Source organism: Scyliorhinus canicula, chromosome 10 (genome assembly GCF_902713615.1).
Source record: "Scyliorhinus canicula chromosome 10, sScyCan1.1, whole genome shotgun sequence".
In the NCBI taxonomy this organism is placed as follows: Eukaryota; Metazoa; Chordata; class Chondrichthyes; order Carcharhiniformes; family Scyliorhinidae; genus Scyliorhinus; species Scyliorhinus canicula.
Window position 1 is genome coordinate 54,010,662 of NC_052155.1, and position 22,728 is coordinate 54,033,389.

General features: G+C 50.2%; 1 protein-coding gene across 4 annotated transcripts in view; it reads right to left on the minus strand.

Moving 5' to 3' along the window:
* Positions 1–21,386: 21,386 nt before the first annotated feature.
* tmem71 (transmembrane protein 71) overlaps positions 21,387–22,728 on the minus strand; it is a 73,146-nt gene continuing 71,804 nt past the window's right edge. For all 4 annotated transcript variants that reach the window (XM_038808954.1, XM_038808953.1, XM_038808955.1 and 1 more), the window contains one exon: positions 21,387–21,721. In XM_038808954.1, the coding sequence (XP_038664882.1) occupies positions 21,715–21,721 (7 nt within the window). In that variant the 3' untranslated portion in view covers positions 21,387–21,714. The remainder of the gene's footprint in view (positions 21,722–22,728) is intronic.

A 22,728-nucleotide genomic window follows, 5' to 3' on the forward strand; every position in this document is an offset into this window, starting at 1 on the left:
TGGTGCCGGAGTTGAGAGCCACCAGGCTAGCTGCTTTGAACTAGTCAACGGGAGCGAGGTGGGGTGTGTGTATACAGCCAGTATATGGCAGGGGTTAGGTTACAGGGGGTTGTTGCTGGGGGGGGGGGGGGGGGGGGGGGGGGGGGGTAGATGATCTGCTGACGAGGGAGGGAACTGAACCAGGTAACAGGGAAGAGGTCGGGGGTGGGAGCTGCAAAGAGGCGGACCAGGTGACGCACGGCACATGGGCAGGGGGTGGGCCCAAGAAGGGGGATGGCTGATCGGCGTAGGGAGGGGGCAGGGTGCCCTCCAACCAGGCTGATCACCTGGAATGTTAGAGGGTTAAACGGGCCGGTCAAGAGGGCACGTGTGTTCGCGCACTTACGCGCTCTGAAGACGAATGTAATGTTGCTGCAGGAGACACATTTGAAAGTGGCGGACCAGATTAGATTACGGAAGGGCTGGGTTAGCCAGGTCTTCCATTCGGGGCTTGACGCTAAAACCAGAGGGGTCGCGATCATGATTAACAAACGGGTTAAATTTGAGGCGGACAGCACAGTTGCGGATGGGGGTGGTAGATTTCTCATGGTCCGGGGCAAGCTTGAGGGGGTGAAGGTGGTCCTAGTGAATGTTTACGCTCCAAACTGGGATGATGTAGATTTCGTCAAAAGGCTGCTGGGGAAAATCCCTGACTTGGATTCACACAAGTTGATTATTGGTGGGGACTTTAATACAGTCCTCGTCCCCGACCTGGACCGGTCGTGCTCCAGAACGGGCAGGGTCCCGGCAATAGTAAGGGAAATGAGAGGGTTCATGGAACAAATGGAGTGGGTAGACCCCTGGAGAATCAGCCGGCCGACGGGGAAGGAGTTCTCGTTCTATTCACATGTTCACAAGGTTTATTCTCGTATTGACTTCTGTATTATGAGTAGGGACTTTTTGGAGGGGGTAAGGGATACAGAATACTCGGCGATCACTATTTCGGACCATGCTCCACATTGGGTCGACCTGCTGGTCTGCAAAGAAAGTTACCAGCCCCCACAATGGAGGTTAGAGGTGGGATTGTTGGCAGAGGAGAGGGTGTGTGAGAGAGTGGGGACATGCATGCAGGACTACCTGCAGGTCAACGATACAGGGGAAGTCTCAGCAGCGGTGCTCTGGGAGGCGCTGAAGGCGGTGGTGAGAGGGGAACTGATCTCAATCCGAGCCCATAGGGACAGAACGGATAGGGCGGAGATGGACAGACTAGTGCAGGAGATGATACGGACGGATAGGGAATATGCGGAGCCCCCGAGGGCAGAGCTACTTTGGGAATGACGGTGACTGCAGGCGGAACTCGGGGCGCTATCCACTGGGAAGGCCGTAGAGCAGCTCAGAAAGGCCAGGGGCGCGATGTATGGAGTATGGGGAGAAAGCCAGCAGAATGCTTGCACAGCAACTTAGGAAGAGGGAGGCGGCCAGGGAGATAGGGACGGTAGTGGACGGGGCAGGGAACCGGGTTGGAGACCCAGCAGGATTGAACAGGGTATTCAGTGACTTCTAGAGCAAGCTGTATAGCTTGGAACCCACCACGGGGCCGGAGGGGATGAGGCGCTTCTTAGATGGGCTGACCTTCCCAAAGGTGGGCAGGGGGATGGTAGAGGGTCTGGGGGCCCCGATTAGAGCTGAAGAAGTAATGGGGGGCTTGAAGGCCATGCAGTTGGGTAAAGCCCCGGGGCCGGACGGGTATCCAGTGGAGTTCTACAAAAAGTTCTCGGGGATAGTGGGGCCGGTGCTGGTTAGGGTGTTTAACGAGGCGAGGGGACAATGGGGTGCTACCCCCGACAGTGTCGCAAGCCACCATCTCGCTGATATTAAAACCGGATAAAAATCCGGAAGCTTGTGGGTCCTATAGGCCAATCTCCCTGATTAATGTGACGCTAAACTGCTGGCCAAGATCCTGGCGTCCAGAATTGAAGACTGGGTACCGACGTGATTGTGGAGGACCAAACTGGGTTTGTTAAGGGCAGGCAGCTAGTAGCCAATCTAAGAAGGCTACTCAATGTGGTTATGATACCCCCGGAGGGCAGAGAGGTGGAGGTAGTGGTGGCAATGGATGCTGAAAAGGCTTTTGACCGGGTGGAGTGGGACTATTTATGGGAGGTGCTGGGACGGTTTGGGTTTGGGGAAGGCTTTGTGGACTGGATTAGACTGCTATATCAGGCCCCGGAGGATAATGTAAGGACGAACAGGACAACATCTGAGTATTTTAGACTATACCGCGGGACAAGACAGGGATGCCCCCTCTCTCCATTGCTGTTTGCGTTGGCCATAGAACCGCTGGCAATTGCTCTGAGAGCGGCAAGGGGATGGAAGGGAATGGTCGGGGGCGGGGGGGTAGAACACAAGGTCTCGCTCTACGCGGATGACCTACTTTTGTATGTGTCGGATCCAGCGGCAGGGATGGACGGGATTATGGAAATCCTCGGGGAATTTGGCTGGTTTTCGGGGTACAAGTTGAACATGGCAAAAAGCGAGATGTTTGTGGTGCAGGCGAGGGGTCAGGAGAATAGGCTGAGAGAGCTACCGTTTAAGCTGGTTGGGGAAAGTTTTAGGTATTTAGGGATACAAGTGGTGCGGGACTGGGGCAAGATGCATAAGTTGAACTTGTCCAGGCTGGTGGAGCAAATGAGGAGCGAGTTTCGGAGGTGGGATGCGGGAGGTGGGATGCGCTCCCGCTGTCACTAGTGGGGAGAGTACAGATGGTGAAGATGACGATCCTTCCGAGATTCCTGTTTATTTTTCAGTGTCTCCCTATTTTCATTCCGCGGTCCTTCTTTAAAAGAATCAATAAAATCATCCTAGGATTTGTTTGGGCAGGGAAGTCCCTGCGGGTAGAGGGATGCTGGAACGGAACCATAGCAAGGGGGGACTGGTGTTGCCGAACCTCAGCAACTACTACTGGGTGGCTAACATAGCCAGGATAAGGAAATGGATGGTTGGTACGGGGTCGGTTTGGGAGTGGGTGGAGGCTGCTTCGTGCAGGGGCACCAGCTTGGCAGCCCTGGTCATGGCTCCCCTGCCGCTCCCGCCGGCCAGGTACTCCACCAGCCCGATAGTGGTGGCGGCTTTGCGGTTTTGGGGCCAATGGAGGAAGCATGGGGAGGAAGTGGGAGCGTCGGTCTGGTCCCCAATATGTGATAACCACCGATTTGTCCCGGGGAAGATGGGTGGCGGGTTTCGAGCGTGGCGGAGGGCGGGGGTGGGAAGGATGGGCGACTTGTTCCTGGAATGGAACTTCGCGAACATGAGGGCGCTGGAGGAGAAGTTCGGGCTGGCGAGGGGGGATGACTTTCGGTACTTGCAGGTGCGGGATTTCGTACGTAGACAGGTCCCGTCCTTTCCACACCTTCCACCAAGGGGGATCCAGGACAGGGTAGTTTCCAGGGGTGAGGTAGGAGAGGGGAGAGTCTCAGATATTTATCAGGAGTTTGTGGGAGCGGAGAACACAGGGACTGAGGAACTGAAACTTAAGTGGGAGGAGGAACATGGTGGGGAATTGGAGGGAGGCGTATGGGCAGACGCTCTGAAGAGGGAAAATGCAACCACAACATGTGCCAGGCTCGGCCTGATTCAGTTCAAGGTAGTTCACCGGGCTCACATGACGGTGGTCCGGATGAGCAAATTCTTTGGGCTCGAGGACAAGTGTGCTAGATGTGGGAGAGGACCAGCGAACCATGTCCACATGTTCTGGGCATGTCCAAAACTCAGGAGGTACTGGCAGGGATTTGCGGATGTCATGTCCCGGGTACTGAAAATAAGGGTGGCGATGAGTCCAGAGGTGGCAATTTTTGGGGTGTCGGAGGACCCGGGAGTCCAGGAGGGGATAGAGGCCGATGTTGTGGCCTTTGCTTCCCTGGTAGCCCGGCGACGAATACTGTTAGCCTGGAGGGACTCAAAGCCCCCAAAAACCGAAGTATGGCTGTCGGACATGGCAAGCTTTCTCGGCTTGGAAAAAAATCAAGTTCGCATTACGAGGATCACTATCGGGGTTCGCCTGGAGGTGGCAACCATTCACCGACTTCTTCGCAGGGAACTAATCGTCAGTGGGGGGGGGGGGGGGGGGGGGAGGTGGGAGGGGGGGGGTAGAATAGTGTAGAGTAGGGGGGAAGAATAGGCGGGTATATTTGCTAGAGAGAAACTGTTATTTGCACTATGTTTTTGTAATTGATATTTGCACACTAATGTATATTGTTACTGTTTACAATGCCAAAAAATACCTCAATAAAATTGTCTGTAAAAAAAAAACAATTGCCCTGAGCACAGAGAGAATTAGAATAAGAGAACATAGAATCCCTACAGTGCAGGGATATAATCAGGCCCTTGTGTCTACATCAGCCTCTGAAAGAACACCCTAGCTAGGTTCAAACCCCGTACTACCCCTGTAACTCCATCTTGGGCCAAATTAGCATGGCCAATCCACCTATCCTGCTCATTTTAGGACTGTGGGAGGAAACAGGTGCACCCAGAGGAAATCCACGCAGACACGGGGAGACAATGTTGACCCCATTTTCTCGCTTATACACCACAAGCTCTCTGTAATTTGAATGAGTTGTCCAGTTCTTGCAGAATCTGATGCTGGATGTATCACAACAGGCGCTCACACCCCACATCCTAGTTGCTCCTTGACCAGCAGGGAAAAGCCACTGCCAATTCATGCACTGACTATAAATATCAAATATTTGCCCCATCACTATGTCAAAGCAGCAGCATTCAGTCAGTGGCTGGATTGACACACACTGTAACAGTGAAAGGCCGAGAAAAGTCTGACCCTGCTGAATGGTAGAAAGATGACAGAGAACTAGCACCAACCTCGACACTGAGGGAGCAGGCGAATGTGCTGCTTGACTGGAAGATGACTTCCTTTTATTCCAGGGAATATTTGAAGCATTGTGGCTCCACAGTAACCCCTGCTGGTCAGCTGATGCAACTGCAGAACTGAACCAAGCATTTATCCATGATGTGGAGATGTCTGCGTTGGGCTGGGGTGAGCACAGTAAGAAGTCTTACAACACCAGGGTAAAGTCCAACAGGTTTGTTTCGAATCACTAGATTTCAGAGCACAGCTTCTTCCATTTCACCTGAGGAAGGAGCTGTGCTCTGAAAGCTAGTGATTCGAAACAAACCTGTTAGACTTTAACCTGGTTTTGTAAGACCTCTTACAAAGCATCCATCAGCAGTGTTCTGGCAAGAAAAGAGGACTCCTGTGCTTTGGTGGTAGCATGTTAACGGTAATATAACTGCAAAGTTAAGAATTCTGCCATAATGGAATCGCTGCTTCCCACACACTTTCTAAATGAACAATTGCACCATCGAGCCCTTATTGAACAGACACATGAGGACAGATTTGATTTGGTGACCAGTGAAGATCAGCATATTTCAAGATGATCCATTGACAAAAAGCAGCGACGGTAACTCTGTTGCTAATTGTTCCACATATGAATTCTCATTCCCACTCATTCATCTCTTTGGAGCGCATCTCTGTGAAATGGGAGCCATACGTTTCCATTTGTCAGTGGGGCCAGTGGAGCAATGGATAACGTGTCTGACTACGGATCAGAATATTGTAGGTTTGACTCCAACCTGGCTCGTGTAGCTTTTGTAACCATATCACACCCTCTCCCGATTTACCTATCTGCCCGACTATAAGCTTGTGTTGTTGAGCAGCTTCCAGGGCCATGGATTCAGGATCAAAATATGGACATTATGAAATGAATCCTCAAAATGTCCACTGTTGCAAACCATTTTCCACCTCCCTCACTTCAGCTCAAAAACGTTGCGACATGTACCAAATAATGGTTCCTTGCATCCTCAATCACATCCAATTATTTGGTTTTCCTGTCCTCTTTGTAATTCCGCAGGTGGCTAACATTTGGAATAATATACCTTTCTTAGCGTACATTGACATGTGACATACTGATTATCTGTCATTGTCCTGAGCTGAGAGAGAATGAGATGATGTTGATACCAGGGTCTTGCAAATCTGCCCCACAAGCACTCTGTAATTTGAGTGAGCCGTCCAGCCTCTTGCAGGATTTTTTAAAAAAAATAATTTTTATTGAGATTTTCAAAAACATAAAATAACAACAAGAAAACAGTATTAACAAGAACAAAATGAAAAACACACTAACCCCCAAAACCAACCCCCCTCCCCCCCCCCCCCCCAGTAACTACAAAAAGAAGAAATAGATAAACACCCGGCATATTCAATAAACACATATACACATTTCTCCCTTCCCCCAAAACAAATCCCTGCCCTCCCCTCCTCTCCCACCCTCCCACCCCCCTCCCCTCCACTCCACCCCCCTCACTACCCCCCCCCCCCCCCCAGGTGCTGCTGCCCCACCCCCAGGTTGCCTACCGTTCTGCCAGGAAGTCCAGGAAAGGCTGCCACCACCTAAAGAACCCTGTACTGATCCCCTCAGGGCAAATTTCACCATCTCCAAGTTGATGAACCCCGCCATATCTTTGATCCAGGCCTCCACACTTGGGGGCCTCGCATCCTTCCATTTAAGCAAGATCCTCCGCCGGGCTACTAGGGACACAAAGGCCAGAACACCGGCCTCTTTCGCCTCCTGCACTCCCGGCTCCACTGCAACCCCAAACATTGCGGGTCCCCAGCCTGGCTTGACCCTGGATCCTACCACCCTCGACACCGTCCTTGCTACCCCCTTCCAAAACTCCCCCAGAGCTGGGCATGCCCAGAATATATGGGCGAGGTTCGCTGGGCTCCCCGAGCACCTAGCACACCTGTCTTCACCCCCGAAAAACCTACTCATCCTCGTCCCAGTCATGTGGGCCCTGTGCAGCACCTTAAACTGTATGAGGTTAAGCCTCGCACAGGAAGAGGAGGAATTCACTCTTTCCAGGGCATCCGCACATGTCCCCTCCTCAATCTCCTCACCCAGCTCCTCCTCCCATTTACCCTTCAGCTCCTCCACCGAGGCCTCAACCACCTCCTGCATGACGTGGTACACGTCCGAAATCCTCCCTCCTCTAACCCACACCCCCGAGAGCACCCTGTCCCGTACCCCACGTGGGGGCAGCAGAGGGAACCCCTCCACCTGCCGCCTGGCAAACGCCCTAACCTGCATGTACCTAAACATGTTCCCCGGGAGGAGCCCAAACTTCCCCTCTAACTCACCCAGGCTCGCAAACCTCCCCTCCACAAACAGGTCCCTCAACCTTCTAGTACCTACCCTGTGCCAGCCCAGAAACCCGCCATCGATGCTCCCTGGAACAAACCGGTGGCTCCCCCGTATCGGGGACTCCATCGGGCCCCCCACCTCCCCCCTATGCCGTCTCCATTGCCCCCAAATTTTGAGGTTAGCCGCTACCACCGGGCTCGTGGTATACCTCGTTGGAGGGAGCAGCAACGGCGCCGTTACCAGTGCCTCCAGGCTCGTGTCCACGAAGGACGCCATCTCCATCCTCTTCCATGTTGCCCCTGCCCCGTCCATTTCCCACTTACGCACCATTGCTGCGTTGGCAGCCCAACAGTACCCACAGAGGTTGGGCAATGCCAGCCCCCCGCTATCCCTGCCCCGCTCCAAAAACACCCTTCTCACCCTCGGAGTCCCATGCGCCCATACAAATCCCGTAATACTCCTGTTGACTCTCCTAAAAAAGGACTTCGGGATGAGGATGGGGAGGCACTGGAACAGGAACAAAAACCTTGGGAGCACCGTCAGCTTGACGGACTGAACACTGCCCGCCAGCGACAGCGGCAACATGTCCCATCTTTTGAACTCCTCCTCCATTTGCTCCACCAGCCTAGTGAGGTTAAGTCTGTGAAAGGCCCCCCAGCTCCTAGCCACCTGGACTCCCAGGTACCGAAAGCTCCTTCCCGCCCTTTTCAGCGGGAGCCTACCAATCCCCTCCTCTTGATCCCCCGGGTGCACGACGAACAGTTCACTCTTACCCAGGTTGAGCTTGTACCCAGAAAAGCCCCCAAATTCCCTAAGGATCTGCATCACGTCTGGCATTCCCCCCACTGGGTCCGCCACATAAAGCAACAAGTCATCTGCGTATAATGACACTCGGTGCTCCTCCCCACCCCGCCCCAGACCCCTCCAATTCCTCGACTCCCTCAACGCCATGGCCAGGGGCTCAATTGCAACGCAAAGAGCAAAGGGACAGGGGACACCCCTGCCTCGTCCCCCGGTACAACCGAAAGTACTCCGATCTCCTCCTATTCGTGGCTACGCTCGCCATCGGGGCCTCATATAACAGCCTCACCCAACTAACAAACCCCTCCCCGAACCCAAACCTTTCCAGCACCTCCCACAAGTACCCCACTCAACCCTATCAAAGGCCTTCTCCGGGTCTAATGCTACTACTATCTCCGCCTCCCCTTCTACCGCCGGCATCATTATAACATTCAGAAGCCTACGTATATTGGTGTTCAGCTGCCTTCTCTTCACAAACCCTGTCTGGTCCTCATGAATGACCCCTGGCACACAGTCCTCTATCCTTGTGGCCAAGATCTTCGCCAACAGCTTGGCATCCACATTTAGCAACGAGATCGGCCTATATGATCCACACTGTAGGGGGTCCTTGTCCCGTTTAAGGATCAAGGAAATCAGCGCCCGTGACATAGTCGGGGGCAAAGCCCCCCCCCCCCCCTTGCCTCGTTAAAGGTCCTAACCAAGAGGGGGCCCAACAGGTCTGCAAACATTTTGTAAAATTCGACCGGAAACCCATCCGGCCCCGGCGCCTTCCCCGACTGCCTATCCCTTTGACCACCTCCTCCAACTCAATCGGCGCCCCCAGCCCCTCCACCTGCCCCTCCTCCACCTTCGGAAATCTCAGCCTATCCAAAAAGCGCCCCATCTCTCCCCCCCCACCTCCACTGGGGGCTCGGACCGGTACAATTCCCCATGAAAGTCCCTGAAGACCCCATTAATGTCCACCCCACTTTGCACCACATTGCCTCCCCTATCCGTCACTCCACCAATCTCCCTGGCTGCGTCTCGCTTACGTAGCTGATGCGCCAGCATCCTACTCGCCTTCTCCCCATATTCGTACACAGCTCCCTGTGCCTTCCTCCACTGAGCTTCCGCCTTTCCAGTGGTCAGCAAGTCGAACTTGGCCTGAAGGCTACGTCGCTCCCCCAACAGTCCCTCCTCCGGAGTCTCCGCGTATCTCCTGTCCACCCTCACCACCTCCCCCACTAACCTCTTCCTCTCTCTTTGCTCTCCCCTCTCCCTATGGGCTCGGATAGAAATCAACTCCTCTCTAATCACCGCCTTCAATGCCTCCCAAACTGTCCCCACCCGGACCTCCCCATTATCATTGGCCTCTAAGTACCTCTTGATTAACCCCCGAACCCGCTCGCCCACCTTCTCATCCACCAGCAGTACCCCCTCCAGGCGACAGAGCGGGCGCTGGTCCCTCTCCTCCACCAGCTCAAGGTCTACCCAGTGTGGGGCGTGGTCCGAAATGACTATGGCCGAATACTCGGCATCCTTCATCCTCGAAATCAGCCCCCTACTCAGGACAAAAAAATCGATCTGGGAATAGGCTTTATGCACGTGGGAAAAAAATGAATACTCCCTCGGCCTCGCGAACCTCCAAGGATCCCCCCCCCCCTCAATCTGGTCCATAAACCCCCTCAACACCTTAGCCGCCGCAGGCCTCCTGCCCGTCCTGGACATGGATCGATCCAATGGGGGATCCAGCACCGTTAAAGTCCCCCCCCAGTATCAGGCCCCCCCGTCTCTAGATCCGGAATGCGGCCCAGCATACGCCGCATAAAACCCGCATCGTCCCAATTTGGGGCATAGACATTCACCAGCACCACCCGCTCCCCTTGCAACTTGCCGCTCACCATCACATACCTCCCTCCACTGTCAGCCACCACCTTTGACGCCTCAAACGACACCCCTTTTCCCACCAGAATCGCCACCCCCCGATTTTTTGCATCCGGCCCTGAATGAAACACCTGGCCTACCCAGCCCTTCCTCAGTCTAACCTGGTCCACCACCTTCAGGTGCGTCTCCTGGAGCATAGCCACGTCCGCCTTCAGCCCCTTCCGGTGCGTAAACACCCGGGCCCGTTTGACCGGCCCATTCAGCCCCCTCACATTCCAAGTTATCAGCCGGATCAGAGGGCTCCCTGCCCCCCTCCCCTGCTGACTAGCCATAACCCGTCCCCTGCCCGCCCCAGGCCAGCGCCCCTTGCTCGGCCCATTCTCCACGGCGGCAAACCCCCACCCCGGCCCCCCCTGCAGATTCCAGCTCCTTCCTGGCCATTTCAGCAGCAACCCGGTACCCCCCCATTCCCCCCCCCTCCCCCCCAGGCTAGGACTCCTCCCAGCCGCGTTACTCTCTCCGTAGCACATCCATGAGCCAGCTAACTTCTGCTGACCCCGGCGACTCCCGCCACAATCCGACCCCCCCCCCCCCCAACGTGGCGCTACTCCTCCCCCCCAGACCCATCAGCAGACCCTCCTCCTCCCCCTCCCGCTCTTGCGCGGGAAAAAAGCCCACACTTCTCAGCTCCGACCCCGCCCCCATCCACCCTCAGCGCGGGAAACAGAAGAGAAGCCCGCGTTTCCCTCTGCCCGACCCCACCCACGCAAAAAAGACAGCACCCCACCCGCCCAAGAACCAACACACAACCAGCTTAAAACAGCATAACTCAGCATAAAACAGAGACCCTTCCCACCCAAAGTTAACACAGTTATTTACAAACCCCCGACCCTCAGTCAGAGTCCAACTTCTCAGCCCGCACAAAGGCCCACGCTTCCTCCGGGGACTCAAAATAAAAGTGCCGGTCCTTGTAGATGACCCACAGACGTGCCGGCTGTAACATGCCAAACTTCACACTCTTTCTGTGGAGCACCGCCTTCGTCCGGTTCTACCCGGCCCTCCGCTTGGCTACCTCTGCACTCCAGTCCTGGTAGATCCGCACTACCGTGTTCTCCCACTTGCTGCTCCGCTCCTTCTTGGCCCACCTAAGCACGCACTCTCAGTCAGCGAACCGGTGGAACCGCACCAGAACCGCCCGTGGCGGCTCATTCGGCTTGGGCCTCCTCGCCAGTATTCTGTGGGCCCCCTCCAGCTCCAGGGGCCCCTGGAAGGACCCAGCTCCCATCAGCGAGTTCAACAAAACGACCACATAGGCCCCCAGGTCTGACCCCTCCAGCCCCTCCGTGAGGCCCAGGATCCGCAAATCTTTTCGCCTCGACCGGTTCTCCATCTCCTCGAACTGCTCCTGCAACTTCTTATGGAGCGCCTCGTGCATCTCCACCTTTACCGCGAGGGCCACAGCCTCTTCCTCTCTTTCGGAGGCTTGTTGTCGGAGCTCCCGGATCTCCACCCCCTGGGCTGTCTGCGTCGCCAGCAGCTTGTCCGCATTTGCCTTCAGCGAGTCTTGCAGCTCCACTTTTAGCTCCTGAAAACAGCGCTGGAGAGTCTCCTGCTGCACCTGAGTCCACTGCCTCCATTCCTCGAGGCCTCCGCCGGCAGCCATCTTGATTCTCTTCCCCCACTTTTTCTTTGGCGCTGCTACCGTTATTTTGCTGGCTCCACTCCTGGTCAAGACCATAGACCACTGGGGATCCACCGCAGACACCTTCCCACGTCGGGAACCGTCGAGCAAGTACCGCTGGGGGCCCTTAAAAGAGCCCAAAAGTCCGTTCCTGGCGGGAGCTGCCGAACGTGCGGCTTAGCTCCACACAGCCGCAACCGGAAGTCCTCTTGCAGGATTTAACACTGGATGCATTTCAGCTGGAACTCACATCCCACATCCTCGTTGCTCCTTGACCAGCAGGGAAAACCGCTGCAATTCATGCACTGACTATAAATACAAAATCTTTGTCCCCATCACCGTGTCCATGCAGCAGCACCCAGTCACTGGTTGGATTGACACACATTGTAACAGTGAAAGATGCTGAGAAACGTCTAACCCTGCTGAATGGTGACGGCGAACTAGCAGCAACCTGGACACTGAGGGAACAGGCGAATGTGCTGCTTGATTGTTGGATGACTTTTGTTTTAGTCAAGGGAATTTATCGAATCTTTGCGGCTCGACAGTACTCCCTGCTGGTCAGCTGATGAAACTGCAGAACTGAACCAAACATTTAGATGCAGCTTTCAGTAAAATTAAGAGGGCTCCTGTGCTTTGGTGGCAGCATGTTAACTGAAATTTATCTGCAAAGTTAAGAATTCTGCTTTCATTGAATTGCTGCTTACCACACACTTTCTAAATGAACAATTGCACCATCAAGCCCTTATTGAACAGACACACGAGGACAGATTTGTTTGGTGTCCAGTGAAGATCAGCACATTTCAAGATGATCCATTGACAAAAAGCAGCGACGGCGACTCTGTTGTTTATTGTTGCACATGTGAATTCTCATTCATCTCTTTGTAACACAACACAATGAAATGGGCGACAAACATGTCAATATGGTAGTGGGGCCAGTGGCGCAATGGATAACACATCTGATTACAGGTCAGAAGATTGTAGGTTCAACTCCTACCTGGCTCGTGAAAGTTTTGCAATCTCTGCGTAACCACTGCCACACCATCTCCCAACTGACCTATCTGCATGTCTTCTTTTTCAGCTTCCAGGGTCAGGGATTGATTATTAAAATAACAAATAAAGATTCCTTTCATCCTCCAGCACGTCCAATTATGTACTTTTCTGTCCTCTTTGCAATTCTACAGGCGGCAAACATTTGAAATAACTTACCTTTCTTACCGTACACTGACACGAGACACGCTGATTGTCTGTGAACAATTGTCCTGAGCCCAGAGAGAATTAGAATCAGAGAATACCTACAGTGCAGAAGTAGGTCATTCGGCCCATCAAGTCTACATCAGCCTCTGAAAGAACACCCTAGCTAGGCCCAAACCCCACACTATCACTGTAACTCCATCTTGCACCAAATTAGCATGGCCAATCCACCTACCCTGCACATCTTTGGACTGTGGGAGGAAACGGGAACACCAATGGAAATCCATTCAGACATGGGGAGACAATGTTGATCCCATTTTCTGACTTATACACCATAAGTACTCTGTAATTTGAGTGAGCTGTCCAGTCTCTTGCAGGAGCTTACGCTGCATGTATCACAGTAGGAGCTCACACCCCACATCCTAGTTGCTCCTTGACCAGCAGGGAAAAGCCACTGCCAATTCATGCACTGACTATAAATATTAACTATTTGCCCCAATGGATAGCACCCAGACACTGGCTGGATTGACACACACTGTAACAGTGAAAGAGAAAAGTCTGATCCTGCTGAATGGTAGAAAGATGACGGAGAACCAGCAGCATCCTCGACACTGAGGGAGCAGTCGAATGTGCTGCTTGACTGGAAGATGACTTCCTTTTATTCAAGGGAATATTTGAACCATTGTGGCTCCACTGTACTCCCTGCTGGCCAGCTGATGCAACTGCAGAACTGAACCAAGCATTTATCAGCAGTGTTCCCTGGCAAGAAAAGGGGGCTCCTGTGGTTTGGTGGTACAGTAGCATGTTTTTAAAAAAATTTAGCATACCCAATTAATTTTTTCCAATTAAGGGGCAATTTAGCGTGGCCAATCCACCTACCCTGCACATTTTTGGGTTGTGGGGGCGAAACCCACGCAAACACGGGGAGAATGTGCAAACTCAACATGGACAGTGACCCAGAGCCGGGATCAAACCTGGGACCTCGGCGCCATGAGGCCACAGTGCTAATTGGTGGTAGCATGTTAACTGTAATCTATCTGCAAAGTTAAGAATTCTGCCATCATTGAATTGCTGCTTACCACACACTGACGGCAAACCTTTGAAATAACTTATCTTTCTCAGCGTTCACTGACACATGACATGTAAATTTGTTACAGTCCTGTTCTGATCACATTATGCGGTTCCTTTGTCCTGTGTGCTTTACCCTCAATCGTTTTCTGGACATCTCCTGTCCACCTCTTTATAACATTGAAGCATTGTGTTTGTCAAGCCAATTTCGATGGTGAATTTTCAAAAAAAAATAATTTTATTATCTTCTTAATCCACTTTCTCGAGTGTCCAAAATTCCAGCAGGCCCCCCCCTTCACGCCGAGACACAGGGCAGAGAAACTGACCTCGACCCAAACAGGACCTCTTTCGGGCAATCAGTGAGGTGAAGGCTAAGACGTCTGCCCCAGAAACCACCTGCAGCCTGGGCTGGTCCAACACCTGGTATATGGCTTCAAGGGGCCCTAGTTCGAACCACACATGCACCACCCCCGAGATGACCTTAAAAACCTTAAAGGTGGATGTAGAAATAACAGGGTTGGGGCGCATGGTGGCTCAGTGGATAGCACTGCAGTCTCACGGTGCCGAGTTCCCAGATTCGATCCCGACTCTGGGCCGCTGTCTGTGTGGAGTTTGCACATTCTCCCCGTGTCTGCGTGGGTTTCGCCGCCACAACACAAAAAAGAAATGCAGGGTAGGTGGATTGAACACGCTAAATTGGCACTTAATTGGAAACAATGAATTGGGTACTCTAAATGTATAAAAAAATACAAAAAATAAAAAATAAATAATAGGGTTGTTGTAGAGAGAGACTTTAATTTTCCTCATATTGACTGGAAATCCCTTAGGGCTAGGGGTCTGGATGGTGAGGAATTTTTAAATTGTGTCCAAGAAGGCTTTTTGGAACAATGTGTGGATAGTCCGACTTGAGAGGGGGCTACATTGGACCCAGTACTAGGGGGCGAGCCTGGCCTGGTCATCAAAGTTGCAGTGGGAGAACATATGGTGAACAGTGTCCACAATTGTGTAAGCTTTTGGATACTCATGGAAAAGGATAAGTGTTGTCCTAGGGTTAAGGTGCTAAATTGGGGGAAGGCTAACTACAACCAGATTAGGCAGGATTTGGAGGCTGTTGTTTGGGAAAGGCTGTTTGAGGGTAAATCCACATTTGGCATGTGGGAGTCTTTCAAGGAGCAGTTGATGGGAGTGCAGGACAGGCATGTGTCGGTAAAAAGGACAGGAAAGGCAGGATTCGGGAACCATGGATAACCAGGTAAATAGAGAATCTTGTCAAAGAGAAAAAAGTTGCATATGTGAGATACAGGCGACTAAAAACAGATAAAGTACTTGAGGAATACAAGGAAAGTAGAAAAGAGCTCCAGCAGCAGGTTAGGAAGGCAAAAAGGGGTCAGGAAATGTCCTTGGCAGACAGTTTAAGGAGAATTTCACAGCATTTTATACATATATTAGGAACAAGAAGGTAGCTAGAGAATGAGCGGGTTCACTCAAGAGCAAAGGAGGGAAATTATGTGTACAACCAACAGAAGTAGGTGAGGTCCTTAATGAGTATTTTGCATCGGTATTCACAATACCGAGGGACATGTTGATCGGTGGTGTCTCAGAGGGATGTGTAAACACTTTAGAACAGGTGTTATTACGAGGGAGGAAGTGTTTGGTGTGTTAAAAAGCATTAAGATAGACAAATCCTCTGGGCCAGATGGCATCGATTCCAAATTACTGAGGGAGACAAGAGATGAAATCACTGGGCCTCTGACAGAAATCTTTGTGTCCTTATTGGCCACAGGTGAGATCCCAGAGGATTGGAGGATAGCCAATGTTGTACCGTTTGGCCTGTAATTACCCGAATTATCCTGTGAGCTCGACATCAGTGATAGTGAAATTGTTGGAAAAGATTCTCAGAGATAGTATCTATGCACATTTGGAAGTGAATGGTCTCATTAGCGCCAGACAGCATGGTTTTGTACGAGGGAAGTCGTATCTTACTAATTTGATTGAATTTTTTGAGGAGGTGATAAAATGATTAATGAGGGAAGTACTGTGGTTGTTGTCCACATGGACTTCAGTAAAGCATTTGATAAGGTCCCTCATGGCAGGCTGGTGCAAAAGATCAGATCACATGGGATCAAGGGTAAACTAGCTGGATGGATCCAGAACTGGCTTGGCCATAGAAGACAGAGGGTAGCAGTGGAAGGGTGTTTTTCCAAATGGAGGTCTGTAACTAGTGGTGTTCTGAAAGGATCAATACTGGGACTGTATTGTACAGTACTGTAATATATATGAACGACTTGGAAGAAAACGTAGCGGGTCTGATTAGCACGTTTGCGGATGATGTTAAGATTGCAGGAGTTGCGGATAGTGATGAAGATTGTCAGAGAATACAACAGGATATAGATAAGCTGCAAAATTGGGCAGAGAAATTGCAGATGGAATTTAACCCGGACAAATACGAGGTGATGCATTTTGGTAGATCCAATTCAGGTGGGAGCTATAAAATAAATGGCAGAACCATCAGAAGCATAGACAGACAGAGATCTAGGCGTGCAGGTCCACAGATCCTTAAAAGTGGCAGCACAGGTGGAAATGGTGGTAAAGAGAGCATACGGCATGCTTGCCTTCATAGGACGGGGTATCGTGTATAAAAGCTTGAAAATTATGTTACAGTTATATAGAACGTTGGTTAGGCCACATTTGGAATACTGTATCTAATTCCGGTCACCGCACTACCAGAAGGATGTGGAGGCTTTGGAGAGAGTACAGAAAAGGTTTAACAGGATGTTGCCTGGTATGGAGGGTATTAGCTATGAGGAGAGGTTGAATAAACTGGGATTGTTCTCCCCAGAAAGATGCAGGCTGAGGGGTGATCTGATAGAAGTTTATAAAATTATTAGGGGTATAGATAGGGTCAACAATTGGAGTTTTTTCGCAGGGCAGAAATTACCATTTATTTATTAAAATTCTTACGAAAATTATTTTTAGAGTACCCAATTATTTCTTTTCCAACTAAGGGCCAATTTAGCGTGGCCAATCCACCTATCCTGCACATCTTTGGGTTGTGGGGGTGAAACCCACGCAGGCACAGGGCGAATGTGCAAATTCCACACGGACAGTGACCAAGGGCAGAGATTCAAACCCGGGTCCTCAGCGCCGTAGACAGCAATGCTAACCACTGCGCCATGTGCCACCCCTCCACGTGCCACCCCTAGAAAGTACAATTACAAGGGGCACAAGTTCAAGGTGAGGGGGGGAAAGGTTCAGTGGAGAAGTGCAGGGGAAGTTTTTTACATAGAGGGTGGTGGTGGCCTGGAATACCTTGCCAAGTGAGGTGGTTGAGGCAGATAAGACTTGCTTGGATAGGCACATGAACAGAGGGGGTATAGAAGGATACAGGCGGTTGGTCTCGAAAGGACACGTGATCAGCGTTGGCTTGGAGGGCCGAAGGGCCTGTTTCTGTGCGATATTGTTCTTTGTCCAATACCCCTCCAGTTTTGGGCAGGACCAAAATATTTTTGCGGAGTTCCTCCCACAATGCTCACACACAGCCTCCACCCCCTCAAAGAGTCAGCTCATCCTCACCCTCGTAGGGAAGCATGTGGCACAGTGGTTAGCATTGCTGCCTACAGCGCTGAGGACCCGGGTTCGAATCCCGGCCCTGAGTCACTGGCTGTGTGGAGTTTGCACATTCTGTTTGCGTGGGTTTCACCCCCACAGCCCAAAGATGTGCAGGCTAGGTGAATTGACCATGTTAAATTGCCCCTTAATTGGAAAAAAAATAATTGGCAACTATAAATTTTTTTTAAAATCCTCGCTCTCGTGAGGTTCTCCCTATACCATCTTCAACTGTATTATCCCCAACTTCGTGCACGAGGTTGAGGCATTCATCCTCCGAAGCACATCACACCACATGCCCTCCCCCAACTCTTCCACCTACTTCGTTTTAATCCTCTCCAAAGATACTTTGTCCTCCCCCAGAATCTTCCCATAAATCGCTGATACGAGCCCCCTCCCTTCCATTCTCCCTGCCATCAATACCACCTCCAACAATGAGGAGGCCAGCACTATCGGGAAGCTCAGAACCTCCTTCCTGGCAAAATCCCGGAACTGCAGATATCTAAATACCTCCCTCTGCCCCAGTCCATATTTCTCCCCCAACCTCGCAAGACGGCCCCCCAGAAACAAATCCCTTAATATCCTAACTCCCCTCTCTCCCCAACTCCAAAATCTCCCATCCGCCTTCCTATGGTTCAATCCTATGATTCCCCCTAATTGACTTCTCTCTTGACCCCTCAACTGCACCCAGATCTTCAACGTTCCCACCACCACCGGACTCCCCGAGTATTTACCCGGGGCCCGCAGGAGTGGCCCTGTTGCCAACGCCCTCATCCCCGACTCCCTGCACAGACTCTCCTCCATTCTAACCTACTGGGACTCTCCCCCTCTGACCCAGGTCCTCACCATTTCAGCATTCGTCACCCAGTAATAATATAATAGATTCGGGCGGCCAAATCTCCCTGCCTGCCGCCCTCTCTGCAGAAGTACCTTCCTAATGCTAGCCACCTTCCCCCTGTCCCACCCAAATAAACAAGGTCATCATCTTCCCCACTTCCTTAAAAAACGTCTTTGGTTAAAAAGACCAGCAAGCACTGAAATATAAACAAAAACCCTCTGGACATTGTGGAGCCTTAAGCCGTATAGATTTTCTTACTGTTGCTGCAGTCTTGGAAAGATCTGACCTGGGGTGTTAGTGCTGCCTGGGATATGGTAATTTGCTGTCTGCCCACAGCGAGTGTGAATACAATACAATGACAGCCAGGATGTCAGTTTAACCCTTTCCATTCCTTCCTCTCCTGCTGCAGCACACACTACCTGGGTTCACCTACGACAGTGGTTCTGTATTAAATTTTGCTTTGTAATGGTTCCGTGAAGTGCTCTCGGATGTTTCATTATTTTTAAGTAGTTATATAAATACAAATTGCTGCTTTTGTGGAAGTATGAAAGAAACAAGAGTAGGCCATTCAAACGCTGAAGTCAGTTCTGCCATTCCATTAGACCATGGCTGATCTGTAACGTAACTTCATTTCTGGGCCTTTATTCCATAACCCATTACATTATTACAGAAATTTACAAGACTTTGATTTTTACAATAACACTAAGGCTCATTGCAGCAGTTCAAAATTCTTTATTTGTACATTTCTAATACATTCAATACTTCTAGAGTCTGTTCTTAATAGTTTCACAGAAATTCTTATACATTTTTATTGTAAGAACAGTAAGTAAATCAATTTTAAATGAAGTGTTGAAAAATTGAAGCTGGATTATAAGAAGTGGTAAATCTATTCTGCCGTAACAGATGGGATGAGGACTCAACGGAATTAATGTGAATGTATAGATTTAAAAAATATATATTTAGAGTATCTGATTCTTTTTGTTTCAAATTAAGGGGCAATTTAGCGTAACCAATCCCCTTACCCTGCATACCTTTTTGGATTTTGGGGGTGAGACCCACGCAAACCCAGGGAGAATGTGCAAACTCCACAGACAGTGACTTGGGGTCAGGATCGAACCCGGGTCCACGGTGCCATGAGGCAGCAGTGCTAACCGCTGCACTACAGTGCCGCCCATTAATGTGTAGATTTGAATGAGATAATATTTGATTTATATAAGGGCAGCACAGTGGCGCAGTGGGTTAGCCCTCCTGCCTCATGGCGCTGAGGTCCCAGGTTCGATCCCGGCTCTGGGTCACTGTCTGTGTGGAGTTTGCACATTCTCCCCGTGTCTGCGTGGGTCTCGGCCCCACAACCCAAAGATATGCCGGCTAGGTGGATTGGCCACACTAAATTGCCCCTTAATCGGAAAAAATGAATTGGGTAGTCTAAATTTATTTATAAAAAAATATTTGATTTTGTATAAAGGGAGAAGAGAAACAAATGCAAATAACTATCAAGACAAACACTCATTTGCTGATCAGTAACATGGTAATATTTTGTATTTACATATACTTGAAATAGACCTTACAATAGATAAAGAAATTCCGTTTTTAACATTCAATGGATTCAAAGAGTTAATCAGTTCGCAGGTTATATGTTCATTAGGATGTTGTCGTAGTAACCCAAAAGTTGTGAATTTAGAAACTCACCTTGTTACACTGCAAAATTAACTCAAAAGACACCAATAGAAAAAACGTTGCCCACAGCACCTCACAAATGCCCACTATTGAGTTGTTGCATCAAATCTTTATCTGGCCCATATAGGATGGTGGTAGTGACACACAACATGATGGACATCTCCTCAGCAGGAAAACAAGGAGTACGTGTGATTACTATGAACAATGTTGTCTGGACAGACACTTCCATGGCACAAAGATTGATGATGACAAGTCAAATAGATTATTCCTTGTGTCTGGCAGTTAAGCCCTTCAGACTTTGGCTAATTGCGCCCCTTCAGCATTGTGTGGAGAAACTGATCTCCATTCCAACAACACCCGCCTGCAAGCGATCAGCGAGGTGAAGGCGAAGGCTCAGACAATCTCCCCCGCACCCGTCTGCAGCTCCGGCAGATCTGACACCCCGAATATGGGTACCGGGGACTGGGCTCAAATTCCATTTTACAATTATCCGACGTAGTGCTGAAGAAGAAAATCCAAACACGACATGACCAGAACATGTGCACACGATTTGCCAGGCCCCTACCACAGCTCTCACACTTATCTTCCACCCTCTCAACAAGCGACTCATCCTCGCCCTAGTTAAGTGAGCCCAGTGTACCACGTTCAACTGTATTAGCCCCAATCTCACACACCATGAAGAAGTGCTCACCTTACGCAAGGCCTTTCACCACACCCCTCATCTAATTCCACCTCAGCTCCTCTTCCCACTTTGCCTTACTCCCCACCAGGGATGCAGTATCCTCCGCCATTATCCTCCCATAAAATCCTCCAGTCTCTCCATCCCCTGCACAAAATGCTTTTGGCAAAACAAACCACAGCAAGCTTTGGATTAAGTACAGAACCCGTGGCAGAATGTTCAACTTCATGGACTGCACTCGGCCTGCCAGGACAGAGGGAGGCTATCCCATCTCTGTCGGTCATCCTTAACCCTACCCACCAGATTCGTAAACGTTAATAAGGAAGAACAAAGAAAATTACAGCAGAGGAACAGGCCCTTCGGCCCTCCTAGCCCGCGCCGATCCAGATCCTTTATCTAAACCTGTCGCCTATTTTCCAAGGATCTACTTCCCTCTGTTCCACGTCCGTTCATATATCTGTCCAGATGCATCTTAAATGATGCTATCGTGCCCGCTTCTACCACCTCCGCTGGCAAAGCGTTCCAGGCACCCACCGCCCTCTGCGTAAAAAACTTTCCACGCACATCTCCCTTAAACTTTCCCCCTCTCACTTTGACCCCTTGTAATTGACACCTCCACTCTTGGAAAAAGCTTGTTGCTATCCACCCTGTCCATACCTCTCAATTTCTGAAGACGAGCCCAATCCGTCTACCTGCACTCTTAAGTACCTTAAATGAGTGCCCGTCAAGGAAATGGTAACGCCCTTCCCCCCGCCAAATTAGCGCTCTTAAAAAACTTATATAAAGATTTTTTTATGTATGTTGTAAAATGGAAAATTTCTTGAATAAAAATATTTTCAAAAAAGAAAGATCATTTGAATCTTAGATTTGGGGTTGGGGCAAGAGTAAATAGTTCTTGACATTGAAGTATCTTTGACATTTTTCTTACTTAAATATACAATGTAAGAAATTATTTAGCTTTGTGGTTTTTCTCTAGACTTCTGAGTTGAAGAACAATTCAAAGTTTTGCTGAAGATCAAAAAAGAAAGAAATGTCAGCTTGTTCCCCATTGATTCACCGTTGCCAAGGTTTTTCCAATTTCTTCACCAGTTTTCTCTTGAAGCAGCTGACATGAAATTGAGCTTCAAATTCTGTTTCAGGCAAAAATAGAACAGTTATAACCATATCATTTACAACCTTTCCATTGTAGTAAAGCCTACACACCATCAGTTCCTGTTAGGAATAGAAATAAAAAAAATCGCTCAGTCACATTCCATCTGAAATCTGATTTGATAATAAGTAGTGAAGCCTCAACTTGGCAGACCTCTGCCATTAATTATAGACAATACTGAGCAGATATTTTGACAGAAGTTACTTAATAGCTGTACAGTTTGACCAAGCAGTCATGGGTTTCCATACAGTAATCATAGAATTCCTACAGCACAGAAGGAGGCCATTTGGCCCATCGAGTCTGCACCAACCCTCTGAAAGAGCACCCTATCTAGGCCCACTCCTACCCTCCCGATCGCTGTAACCCCACCTAACCGGCATATCTTTGGACACTAAGGGGTAATTTAACATGGCCAATCCATCTAACCGGCACATCTGTAGGAGGAAACCGGAACACCCGGTGGAAACCCACGCAGACACAGAGAGAATGTGCAAACGCCAGATAGACAGTCACCCAAGGCTGGAATTGAACCCAGGTCCCTGGCACTGTGAGGCAACAGTGCTAGCCACTGTGCCACCGTGCTGCCCATCAAGTGGATTCATGTGAATCCACTTGAGCAATTGATGGATTTGGCAGCAATGTATCCAGTCATCCATAAACTGCGATCACTGCTGCTTCACCTCAATCCCACAACCTTAATTTTCACCTGTTCTTTCCCAGTAGACTGCAGTGCGTCATCACACAGTTCTACACGTGTTCAACAAAGCACGTCTGTTTCAATTATTGGTTGGACGCAGCAAATCCACACAGTTAACTGACAACACAGAGTCCTACAAACCGGTTCATGCCTGACTTCAGGCACAAACGCAGTGGCACCCACACACTGCTCTGCCAGAAACTGATGAACAAGAGGACTGTGCTGAATGGGGCTTGGCTGCCAAGCTCAGATCATGCATCAGTCACAAAGAAGACCAAGAATGGCCAGAT